The sequence below is a fragment of the Montipora foliosa genome, chromosome 3, assembly GCF_036669935.1.
Source record: "Montipora foliosa isolate CH-2021 chromosome 3, ASM3666993v2, whole genome shotgun sequence".
Taxonomy (NCBI): Eukaryota; Metazoa; Cnidaria; class Anthozoa; order Scleractinia; family Acroporidae; genus Montipora; species Montipora foliosa.
The window spans coordinates 41838933-41852181 of NC_090871.1; the positions used below are offsets into that span (position 1 = coordinate 41838933).

At 37.4% G+C, this 13249-nt stretch overlaps 1 protein-coding gene across 1 annotated transcript; it reads left to right on the forward strand.

Moving 5' to 3' along the window:
• Positions 1 to 6541: 6541 nt before the first annotated feature.
• LOC137997451 (DNA fragmentation factor subunit beta-like) lies at positions 6542 to 12325 on the forward strand. Its single transcript, XM_068843470.1, has 4 exons — positions 6542 to 6828; positions 8190 to 8488; positions 10098 to 10348; positions 11153 to 12325. Exons 1-4 carry the CDS (start codon positions 6594 to 6596, stop codon positions 11358 to 11360), a joined length of 993 nt encoding a protein of 330 aa, XP_068699571.1. The 5' UTR covers positions 6542 to 6593; the 3' UTR covers positions 11361 to 12325.
• Positions 12326 to 13249: the final 924 nt, after the last annotated feature.

Sequence of the window (13249 nt, forward strand, 5' to 3'; positions counted from 1 at the left end):
TTTCCGTGTATAAATAACGAGTTTTAACTTTTCCACTGCTTCCCTCATTATGCTGCGTAAACTGGTTGCCATAGCTTGAAAAGATAAAACTAGATACCCATGTGTTATAGCACCAGCTCAGAAGGCCGCCCACTAACCGGCTGAGCTACGATTGACTTTACAACACTGTTTCATGTAAGATAAGTTTTATGGTTCCACATGAAACACTAATTAGTGCTGAGCAAGATGCCGTATCGCGACTAGCTATAGGTCACCATGGCAACGGAAGATTTATCTGAAAACACCCTGCATTTTCGCAACTGTAGCGATGAAGGTAGCGAAATATTAACCGAGAAATGAATGAATCTTTTTATCTATGGTGACTAAGAGATGCTCGGAAAAAATCGGAAGAAGAAATATATTCAATTGCCGGGGTTAACATTTCACCATCTCTTTCCCTATAATTTCCAGAATGCACTATTAAGCCAATTTAAGTCCAAGCAGTAGAGAGACAATTGTCACCTGGGGTCCGCTTCTCGAAAGTCCCGATAACGTTTTCGGGCCCGAAAAGCCATTTACGAAACTGCCTTCCGTTTGTTTTAATAAGCTGGTCTTTTAGCACGTTTTGCACCAATGAGTACTAGCGAGCGCAGATTCTTATCGGCACAGAGAAGGTTAGTATCATCGGCAAACAGAAAGAATTTCAATTGATTGGAAGAATAGGAATTATCATTAATGTATATATAACAAAAACAACAAAGGACCCAATACAGAACCTTGTGGAACACCACAGGAACGAACCTCAGTTTTAGAAATATACGGCCGACTTGTTTGCCGTCTATTTTTAATAGATGAGCAAAACCAGCTATTAGCTATACCTCTTATGCCGTAGTGTTCCAGTTTGTACAATAAAACATCATGGTCTACTGCATTATGAGGCTTTTTTAAGATCTATAAATATTCTTTATGAGTATAATTTCTTATAACAATATCAATAAGGTCGTGCTGTGTAAAGCATTTCTCTCTAGTAAAGCCATATTGATATTTAGAGAGTATCTCATATTTATCAATAAAAGATAACGATTTCAATCGCTTATACATAAGTTTCTCAAAGATACGATTAAAAACAGAGAAAAGTGATATAGGCCTGTAATTATTTCTGTCAGATTCGTCTTCACTTTTAAATACTGGTATTTTTTTGCATGTTTGAGCTTTGTGGGATAAATGCCACTTTGAACTGAAGCTAACTGACTTATTAAGTAACATGGCTAAGGGCTTAGAAAGAGTCTGAAATGCATCCTTTACGATTCGGAAAGGGCAAGAGTATAGCCCTAGAGCTTTATTTGGAGGAAGTGAATTTATCTCAGCTTCAACATCACTGGTCAAGAATTAGTCAAATTTCCAATTTTTTTTTTACCCGAAGACTGGGCAGAGTTGAATGCAAATAAAAAAAATGCAAATAGCCAGACAATTGGAAACACAAATGCACTCAAGGTGTTCGATTCCCTCTCTGAGTTTTTTAAACCCATATCCAACTCTGAAAAAGTTACCAGAGAATTAGCCGTTTGGTTTCAGTGTTGTACATAACACCACACTTTAGCTGGCTTTGATATCCGACGGCGAAAGATGCAATTGTTGTCGAAGTCCATTATTCGTCGCTTTAAAGATTCCAGATGCTCCTTTTTCACCGCTTGTGTTCTTTATGGAGTTGACGTTCCAGTCTTGAGCTCCATAAGGGTATATTTTGTTTAAAAATCGAATAAAACACCATTTGCGTTACATCGCCATAGCAAGTCGATTAAAAGGAAAAACAAACTTTATAAACAATTCCTTCATAAACCGACACAGAATAACAATCTACTCTATAAGTCTTTCAAAAACAAATTAAATCACATTTTGAGATCGGCTAGACGATTATATTATGAGAAGAAATTAGAATATGCAAAAGAAAATACCCATGCTACTTGGAAAATTCTTAATGACATCTTGAATCGGAAGAAATCAAAGCCTAAAGTAAACTCAATATTCACATCTGATGGTCAAGAAATATCTGATCCAGTTATCATCGCGAATAAATTTTGTAAGTATTTCTCCAGTATTGGTCCTAACCTTGCAAAAGAAATACAATCTCATCCTTTTTCTCATAAAGACTTTCTTTCAGGATCTTTTGCAGAATCTATCTTTTTCAATCCGGCAACAAAAGAAGAAATTATTGTTATTGCTCAATCATTTGCATCCAACAAAGCTGCGGGTTATGATAACATTCCAATGTCCCTCATAAAGGAATCTATCCAATTAATCTCTGAACCTTTGGCTCACATTATTAACTTGTCGATTGCTCATGGTATTGTACCAGATCAAATGAAGATAGCACGGGTAATACCTTTATTCAAAGCTGATGACCAGTCGTTGTTCACTAACTATAGACCTGTTTCAGTTCTACCTAGTTTTTCCAAATTTCTTGAGAGAATAATTTATAACCGTTTAAATGATTATCTAACTAATTTAAATGTCCTTTGTGATGAGCAATATGGCTTTAGGAAAAATCACTCCCCTACACTTGCTTTGATTGATTTGTATTATAAGATTTCCTCTGCTTTAGATCGTGGTGATATAGCTGTTGGTATTTTCCTTGATCTCTCAAAAGCATTCGATACAGTTAATCATAATATTTTATTTAACAAACTTGAACACTATGGTATACGTGGACTGGCCTTAAAATGGGTAAAAAGCTATTTTTCTAACAGATTACAATTTGTAGATTTCAACGGTCATGTTTCTTCTCGCTTTAATATATCCTGTGGGGTTCCTCAGGGCTCTATTCTAGGGCCTTTATTTTTTCTTCTTTACATTAATGATATAGTCAATGCATCTACGGCACTACAACTGATTTTATTCGCGGACGATACCAACGTTTTTCTGTCTGGTAAAGATCCTGATTATTTGGTTAATCAGCTGAATATCGAGTTAAATAAGTTGTCAGTATGGTTTAGGGTTAATAAGCTTTCACTGAATCTTAAAAAGACCAAGTTCATAGTGTTCAAACCAAACCAAAAACGTAGAAGTTATAATTTTCAAATTTTGATAAATAAACAACAAATTGATCAAGTTAAAGAAACAGTCTTCTTGGGTGTGATCATCGATGAAAACGTAACCTGGAAGTCTGAGATCTCTCATGTGGCTAACAAAGTGTCGAAATCAATTGGAATGATACAGAAATCAAGTTTTTATTTATCTTCATACTCTTTACGTGTATTGTACTTTTCACTTGTTTATCCTTACTTCTTTTACAGTAATATAGTTTGGGCGTCCACCTATAAAACTAACCTTGTTCGTGTGGTAAAATTGCAGAAAAGAGTGGTGAGAATCATAGATAAATCTCATTTTAATGCTCATTCTGACCCTATATTTAAGAAACTTGGAATCCTGAAATTCCATGATCTTAACCTGTTACAACTTGGTCAATTCATGTTCTCCTATCAAAGTCGAACTCTTCCTCCCAAGTTAGCTAGCAAGTTCGCTCTAAACAGTCAAATTCACACATATTATTCGAGAAACTCTCATGCATTTCGTCTGCCTTTCTGTCGGACTAACATTAAACAATTTTCTGTTTTCTATCAGGGACCTAAATTTTACAATTCTCTTGACATTGATATAATGAATTCTTCCTCAACAGCTTCCTTCAAGAAAGCACTTAAGTCATTCTTTTTTAACAACTATTCTGAAAATTAAGTATTTTGTTCTTCCTGTGTCAAATTGTTTTCACCCTGTAATTTTACTTTCACAACTGTTTACATATTTCAACACCTTAATTAAATGACTAAGTGTTTGTAATTGTATGCTTCATTACCAACTTGTAAGTTCAAATTCAAACTGTTTTTAATTTCCGTTCATTACTTTATATTTCAACACGTTAAATAACTAAATGTTTGTAACAATTGTATTCTCCGTTGCCAACTTGCATGTCAACAATAGATAGATGCTTTTACTTGGGGAGGCCTAATTTACATAAGCTTAGTAGTTTCTTTTAGGCCTCCTCGCCACCAATGTAATTCAATAATTTTTCTTTCCATCTTCTCTTTTTTGATTGTTCATATTTGTATTTTAATTTCTTCTTTCTGTGACAAAAAATAAATAAATTAAAAAAAAAAATAAAAGTTTGTTAATTCTCCCTCTCGATCCTCAAAAACAAACATTACATCTCATTTTACATTTTTAGTTGATTTGTAGTCTCCCCAGTTAGTAGAGCATTCGCGTTTAGCTTATTGAGACTTAAAGAGAGTGGTTATTATTAAGGTCCTTGGACAAATAAAACGAACTGTCGGAACTACTCGTACAAACACCTTTTCGCTGCTCTACAAATCTCTGTTAAATAAAAAAAAAAAAAAACAAAGTACTGTGTCCACCGGATAAAATCTACGCATTTCTACTACCCCCTGAAACCCGCCAAAGATACGCGCAGAAGACTCTAGGCACAAAGACAATACTTCGCAGCAGGGGAGTGATAGGAAAGACCTATTGCGCAACGTTTCCATTTTCCGACACATGAAAAAATAAAAAAAGGAAAAATAATAAAATAAATTAATTTGAGCGATTTTCAAATGAGTGTCGTAAAACCAAAACCAAAGTAATTACTTTTGCCAATCAAAAAGAACGGACACAATCCAGTAAACCAATCAAAACTCGAAGTAATTACACGTAGCCGACACAAAGCGCGGGAAAATGTGCACGGTTTTGCATTGGTTTTGGTTTCACTTCTGATTGGTTGAAAAAGTGGTTCGAGAACTTTGAACCAATCACTGAGTGAAGTAATCATAAACCAAAGTAATTCGCCAAGTACTTTCGACACTCAACTGAAAATCGCTCTAAACGGAGAAATATAATTCTACTCATATTCAGGACATTGTGACTGGATTGCCATATATGGCAACCCAGTAATTAACAACACCTCTGGGGAAACGTCAAATAAAAGATCATTTCAAAGGATGCGTTTGTATCTGATGTTTATCACCGCTGTTTGGGTATTATGCCTGATAATCCTTAGCCAGAAAGCAGGCTTCTCCGTTGAAAATGACGCGCGGTCCAAATATAAGAGCTTGGTGGCTAGTTAGTAACCAAGTTAGTTATCAGGAATAATCACATGGGTGACAAATTGCTCCTTAATTTGACGCGAAATGTCATCGTTTATTTATAATTTCACATGTGAAATTCCAATGTTGCCATGGCAACTTTTTCTATAGTGCCAAAGTAGGGTGTTATTAACGTAATTTGTCACCCATGATATTAATAACTAATCAAATGGTATACTTGTGAAATTAGGGATAATTACACTTGCGTTTTGTCCAAAATCAAATAATTATTTTATTCCCTAATTTCACTCGTCACCAATTTATTACCCATACTAATACACAAACAGCGGTGTCATCAAGCCCTAAAGGCCAGGCCAAACGCTCGCGATATTTCAACTCAACATCTTGCAACATGGGTTGAACGGGGTGGCCAAACGCAGGGACCATTTTCAACCCAACATGTCAATGTTCATTTGCCCCAGGCCTCTGGCGCGCAAGAAGTGGACCTCGCGCGCATGCCCTAGTGCAGTAATGTTACCTGAACGTGGCGAAACGATTACAACATCACGCAACATCCAAAATGTTTCACGAACTTGAATTTAAATTGCCCTTTTTCATATTTGATCCAACATGTTGGAACATTCCGCAACAGGGTAGCCAAACGTATGCAAAATGTAACGTTGAAATGCTGCGAGCGTTTCCAAGGCCAGTTTTAGTTCCACCGCGCGCTATTTTTTGAACGTGAGAGCCTGCTTGCAGGCTAGTAAAAAATTCAGCCAAGTCTCTCCCTTAATTGAAGGATTATTCTTTATTGTCAATTTCTTCCAAGTGAAGTGTTATCGTATGGACACTGAAAGCTTGATAGGGATCATGGCAAATGAACATTGAACATATTTCTTTTAAAAGCCGAACCCAAATGTCTGGACTCGCAGGACTCGAACCTGGGAACGTTTGATTGATAACCCCGTCACTACTAGACTACCACATCACTAACTACGAGGATGTCATTTTTTATTAATGTCAATAATTTTCTTTTCCAAAAGTGCCGCTGTAAACGCTTAATATCACCCTCCAAGAAGCAAGCTTACACAGTGAAAAATGTCGGTTACCAAACTTCAAGAGAAAGCTAACCATCTTAAAATCAAGCTTCAGACTTACCCATTATTCAGCAATGATTTTATATATATACTAATTAGTTTTTGGTAAATAATTGGAACATTTTCTAGTCAGTTGATCTTTAGTGGTTAAGTGGATAAAAATAGTTCCTTCAAAGTGGGTGCTCCGGGTTCAAATCTTGTCGAGGGGCTGCTTTTACTTTTATCCTTTTTATTTGCTACCACAAGTCCTGTGACAGAGTAATCTAAAGGGAGGATTATACTTCATTTAGAGCAAACTGACAATGAAGGATAACCCTTCATTTGAGGAAGAGATCGTGTTGCAAAAATTCGTTCCCAGCTTGGGCCCCGCCGGCTAAAAGAAATGACGGGATCTGGGGACGAGAATCCACAACTACCATTTACTTTACAATCCACGATACACCTTGAAATGGTCTTTGCGAAAGCTTATAAAGTTCAAGACGTATTCAAAAATAAAAGGACTGGAATCGTAGCTTGTGGCCTTACCGATCTCAAACGAAAAGGCATAAAAAAGCTGCTTGTTCCCAAGGACTGCAGAGTTTGTTTGGAAGATGGAACGCAAGTTGAAGATGATGAGTATTTTAAAACTCTTCCACCGCAGACAGTGTTTGTGTTTGTACGACCAGATGAGACTTGGGAAGGATGTAAGTAAGAGTTGGAATACTATGCTTTATCCTTAATCTAAGATATTTTTGCGATACGATTCGGCAACGCACGGGTACGTATCGGGACCGAGGGCATTTGCCTTTTCAGGAAAATAGACCTATTTACAGTTGTGTGCTTAGTTACCTGTCCTTTGCATCAAAGTGAGGCTGGTGTCGACCTTGTTATGATACAGACCTCCCCTTTTTCTTATGTTAATGATGTTGTTGTCATGCTAATTATGAAGAATTTACATAAGAAGAGAAGTGAGGTTTCTATCAAAACAAAGTCAACTCCAGCCTCTCTTTCATTCATAGGCCACGTAGCTAAACACACATTGTTGATAAAAAATCCTTAGTGTTTTGCCCGAGAAATGCTTTATAGTCTTTACATGTGTCAGTATTATTTTTTGTGAAGCATTTACAGAAATTGCAACATTTGTACTTTCCTTAATGCCACATGTATAAAGTAACATGAACAAATTTCAAGTAAAATCATACTTTAGAAGTTCAAATTGACAAAACAACTAACACATTAGTAGGCATCTACAGGATATAATGGCGACAATAGTAAAACATACAGGGGTCATCTTGTCTACTTATAGTAGAATAATGATTAATGCTGCAGTTCACATTGAGCATATGCATGTACATGTAAAGTCAGTACGAATCAAGGAATGACAACAGCTAAGCAAGTTGTTCCGTCAATATTGTAGAAGAAATGAAATGATGTATGAAATGAATCATATGTTGAACTGCGGATATGAAATTAAGTGAAGCTATTATCCTTGCAGTTAATTGAACGCAATTTTAGCAATTGGGTAGAGAAGCCTGAAAAATTCAGGGCCCGGTTGTTCAAAAGCCTATTAATGCTAATTCCAGATTAAAACTTACCGGTAACCAAGAAGTTTATTTCTCAACTCCTATGTGCTGTTCAACGCTGATATTCGGCAAAACTTTGCATTAGTCAATCTTGAAAACAAAAGTAAGCAAAGAAACTTTCACCAAAAAGTTGAAAACATGAAACAAAAGTTAATGCTAATCCTGGATTAAGTTAAATTGGCTTTCAAACAACCAGGCCCAGGACTTCAACGGGGTTTGAATCTGTGACCTTGTGATGCCCGTGCGACGTTCTAACCAACTAAGCTGTGGTTTCACTTGACTTGACTAATTTGACTTTTGTCAAGTGAAATCAGTCAAGTCAATCAAGTCAAGTGAAATCATAGCTCAGTTGGTTGGAGTGTTGCACCGGCATCACAAGGTCACGGTTGGAAACCCCATTGTCCTGAATTTTTCAGGCTTCTCTATGCAGCTAGTCATCTAAAACTAATTCACAACTTTTTTTTATTCATTCTCCTTGAAAGATGTAACAGATTTGAAGCATGCTACAGAGAGAATTTTTAGAGCACTCTCACAACGCGATGAGATCATTGAGCGTGTGAATGGTATAATCCATAGCACGGAATCTTATGAGATGTACTGTGTGTTGGGAGAATTGGTAAACCATTTGGATGCCAACATTGAGGCAGAGGAGAGAGGGGAGGATCAGTTGTGGTTTGATGGCCTAAGCTCAAATTTTACCACCAAAGAAGATGCAATGAGAAATGCTGCTAAGGCCAGAATCAGAAAGTACTTTTCCAATGCCAAGGAATCGTTTCAAAAAGTAAGCTGCCCTTGCATTGAGTTTTTGTGTATTTATAATGTTCATGACAGTGTTATTGTTCTTGTGGTGACTGTTAAATGTAAAAGATTTTTACTGATATGTTAAGGAGGCAGTGTGGTCCACTAGTTAGGGAGCTTGCCTTGAGATCCGGAGATCCCGGGTTCAAGACCCGCTCTGACCACTCGTTGAATTTGATCCTGGTAGTCCCTTCCAAGCTGCACTTGTAAATAGCCAACTGGTTTGCCTCCGGCCAGTCGGGATTCTTAGCAGTTGTTGTTGTTGTTGTTGTTGTTCTGTTCTGTCGTTTCGTTGTGTTTCATTGGCCCTGAAAAGCCCCTGTGGGGAGCGGTCAATTAAGTATGTATCGTATTGTATCGTATATGTCACTGATTATGCAATAGATTTATTTGTAAGAAAATTACAGTAAAAGCTGTGGATGTTGAGATTTTCCACTGCCATATCATTGACAGTGTTAAAGAGGCTAATTAAGTGGGGTCTGTAAGAAAGAGTTATACAAAAAATCTTGAACTGAAATGAGTAAAAAATCAAATTTACTAAATTTGACATGATTTGCTTGCATCAGATAGCAAGTACAGTCAACTTTCTCTTAACGGACACCTCTATAAGGCAAACACCTGGTGCTGGTCCTGGCCATAATTCTTAGTCATTTTACTATAACCAAACTCTCTATAAGACAGACACCAACATAAGACGGACAATGGACACTTTGAAATCGTCAACGGACATTATTTTGTGAGGTGCTGAATGTGACCCCAAATTATGATTTAGGGAAGAAAAATTCTTGCACTTGACTCTTTTTAGCACCAGACGTTTAATTGACAGCTCTTATCTTGTCGCCGGAGTACATACAGTATAAGTTAAAATTAAATCAGTCATTGTCCCATTCAAAAAATTACTTGGAGGTGACAACCGAATTGTATTGTAATCTAAAACAGGTAGGTTTTGTTCAAGTAAATAACTTAAAACAAACTTTAAACAGACGAGTATTCACTGTGCACACAGGTTCAGCATTATAATCTTAAAATTCCTGGGGTCATGTTACGTCGACTCTCTATAAGCCGGACACCTCTCTAAGACAGATAGCTGAGGCCGGTCCCGATGGTGTCCGTCTGAGAGAGAGTTGACTGTACTTTCATAAGGGGGGTGAGGAAAATTGGTTGTGGGCATGGCTTCAAAAGGAAGTGTGAGCTGGGGTGTTTAAGTAGGGAATTACTTCAAGGCTGCATGGAAGTTTCTTTGCATTTACATGTAGTAAAATCCTGTACAACTGTACAAGCAACACAATAGACCACTTTTGTAAATGGCGACCTCTTTTACATTCTTTTGTACTTATGTTAATTAGTTAATGTTCTGGTTTGTGCGTACTAAAGTGTTTTCAATGAATGAAGACTGTTGGTGAAAAGGGGTGACAGCATCTTTTCTTAGCAGCAAACACGAAGGCAGTTGCATTTCTTCTTACTTTTCGTGAAGGGATGCTTCAAGACTAAATTACACTATCAGGGCTTACTTATGTCTTTAGAGTGCTTGTCAATGAAACCTAACTATTCTGAAGAGTATCTGAATCATTAGGACATGGATTTTTTTGCAGGCTTCTAAAAAGGCTCAACCATTACTTGTGACTGCATTACAACACTTTCAAAGTGAACTTAAGAAGCATCAGTACTTTGGTGACTACTTTGCTCGCTCTGGCAGACAGGACCTACGTCTTTGCTGCGACAGGGGATGGTTCAGCTGTGAGGGTCCTTATAATGAAAGAGACTGCTTAAGGCTCCATAAAATCAACCCATATGCCAGTAAAGAATCTAGGGTCTTATTTAGCACCTGGAATCTTGATCATGTGTAAGTTATTTTTTCAATCGAGTACATATCATTCAAAATCCATATTCAATAATTGTTTTATTATCCATTTGCAATAATTTATAGCCCAAAAAAAAAAACGAGATCATTTCTCAGCCGTTAAAAAAAAAGAAAGCTCACAGCTAAGCAACAAAGTGGCCTCAGATGTACGTGCAGAATGATTTGTTGCGCGGTTTTGCTGGGGATGGAGTCAATAGAAAACGGAGAAATCGTTTGATTAATTAAATGAAGAATGGTGTCGATGTTGTGGGAAAACGCGTGTGAAACGTCTCCGCCATAGTACATAAATTGTATACGGTGTACGTGTCAGTCAGTCAGTTTCAGCCGTTAAATGTCCGTTGTTGGACGTACAGTAGGCCTTCCTCATTGTCCTCCACTGGTCTACGTTTTTCACAACAAGTGTTTTACAAAACTATCGAAGTCGTCACTCTATCTCGTCCTTGGTCTTCCTCAGTTCCTTGTGTGTCCCCGGGGTGTCCAGAACGTAATGCGGGTTGTCCAACGGTTATCTGTTCTTCTAGCCACATGACCATGCAATGCAGCCCAATTCCATTCAAGTTTACTTATGATATCTCGTGCATTGGTTTTTTTCTCGGATCCATTAAGCTGTTTACGGTATCGCCGCGTGATGTTTATAGTGATTCTGTCATGGGCTCTCTGCATAGTTCTTAGTTTCAAGAAGTGTAGATCTTGTTATTGAGCGTAGATCGTAGTTATTGAGTACAGGTTAAACACTTGGGTGGTAAGCCTGTGCTAATGTTTCCGTCCCTGTTACTTCATTTTCAGAATCGAGAAGTCTCGTCAGATTTTTCCAGCGATGATAAAAGCGGCAGAATGCTGTCCTAAAGGAAGCCAGTTGAACTGGAAATACTTCTTCGAGCTACTTTTTACGCGCAAAAATATCAAGCTTGTTCATGTTGGATGTCATTTTAAAGGAGAACATGAAGGCTTTGAATGTCAAGCCAAACATTACTACACAAAACAGAAACGGTGACACACATAATTCAATTCAATTCAATTTTATTAGTAAGTGACAAAGGACAAACCTCAAATAGCATTGCCTGCCTAGTCGAGGCGGGTGCGGACAGAACAGAAACAGATGTCATTACAGCTTGTCAAATTTGAATAAGTTAAAACGAAAACAAACTAAAATAAAAAGCACCTATTAGGATATCAAAAATATGGCTTTATCAAAGGAGTTGATAATGTAAATTTGCCACCGTACAGAGATTCGAAAGCGTTAGCCCTTCGCTCGAAACGTCAGATTTTAGAATCCCTGTACGGTGGCCAATTTACATTTTTTACTCCGTTGATAAAACCACATTTTTGTATACTACTTCCCCACCGACGCAGCAACACAGTTTCTTTAGAAACTACCCCCTTCATTCATTTATTAAGATATCAGCATAATAAGTAGAAAAGTAAAAAAAGGTATTCATTCGACGTATGAAGGTAGATATCAACAAGAGCAACATAATTCCATGTTTTATCTGGACAAATTAAAGCACCAATAAATGAACACGCGTAAAATGAAAATCAGGTATTTTTTTTAATGTTGCTTTTTTAATCTCCAGGAGGTGTGTCCTAAACTTCGTTAACCTGTAGACTTGCTAGATTCGTCAGACGATTTTACCTGTTAGTGAGGAAGGAGGGTGGGGGGAGGAGGAGTGTCAGGGAAAAACAATTCTACAGAAACCGTTTGGAGGGACAAAAATGACTGCCTTTATTTAAGCCCGTTAAGGGGATTCGGATCTGATGATTTGTTATTTCTTGAATAGTTTGGCAACGCCAAAATTATTTCAAACAGACAAATGCTATGTTACTGAGAGATTTCAGGCTGGCTGGTTGACTAGTTGACTAGTTGGCAGTGTGTGGTACACGATTTATGACGTCAGAGTAAGTCATGTGACAGAGTCAGAATTTCTTGTCGAGTAAACTTTGCAAGGCGTACTGGTACTGGCGAAGTGTGTTCCTTTGCTTTGTATTTTGATTTCTCGGCGCTTTCGTCGAGCTGAGTACACAAGCTTTAGTTTAAAAATGCTCACTAAAACTTTGTTGTTAAGTGTTCTTTTCTAAATTGGTGTCTGTCGCTTGTTAAATACCGTTAATGTGGTCTTTCTTGTGTACCAATGGCGGATGTGTGATGCTGTGGATATGTTATAGATAATTTTTAACGCTTTTTTTTTCTTTTTAGAACTAGTCTTACCGTGAAGATTTATCAGTTCGCTACTGTTAGTTTTGATCTCATAGGGACCGCTGTGTTCACGCTGATCAGCCTTTCGATTTTTATTATTTATTTTGTTTATTTTATTTAAAGATTCACCCGAAGGTGGGTGTTAAATACAATAGGACACCAAGTCCCCTAAAAGGTATTTACACCCAAAAACCCGACTCCTCAAACCCAGCTCAAAATGACAAAATTTGAAAAAAAGTATTACTTTATCAACAAGAGCAAACAGAGAGAATATTAACTTTGCGACAGTTAGGACAGATTAATTTAAAAGTACGAACATTGGGCGTTTTCCTTTTACCAAGAAATTCCGGAAATTCCGGTTGGGATGTAAATGGAACACACGTTTTTGGTTCGTTCCACTGGACATTTTCCGGAATAAATGGAACTTCTGAAAAGGTGGAAATGTGTGTTCCATTGACAACTTTTGAAAGGTCTTACCACTTCCAGGCTATTCATGGCCACATTGTAAAATTTTGGCGCGTAAAATCGGAATCACTGGGCGGCGAACGGACCTGAGTTAAATGGAACACGTTTTTCACCCGATGGAAATTTCCACCGAAATTTCCGGACATTTTTTGTAATGGAAAACGCCCATTATTGTCTCAGTCTAAAATCTGGTATAACCTGACAAAATAAAAAGACTTAAGCTA

What these genes read in the sequence shown, in the direction of transcription:
- LOC137997451 (XM_068843470.1), top strand. Translation starts at nt 6,594, where the DNA reads ATGGTCTTTGCGAAAGCTTATAAAGTTCAAGACGTATTCAAAAATAAA. An exon ending in AGATGAGACTTGGGAAGGAT is followed by an intron (nt 6,829 to 8,189) that starts GTAAGTAAGAGT and finishes TCTCCTTGAAAG; the next exon opens with ATGTAACAGATTTGAAGCAT. An exon ending in ACCTGGAATCTTGATCATGT is followed by an intron (nt 10,349 to 11,152) that starts GTAAGTTATTTT and finishes CTTCATTTTCAG; the next exon opens with AATCGAGAAGTCTCGTCAGA.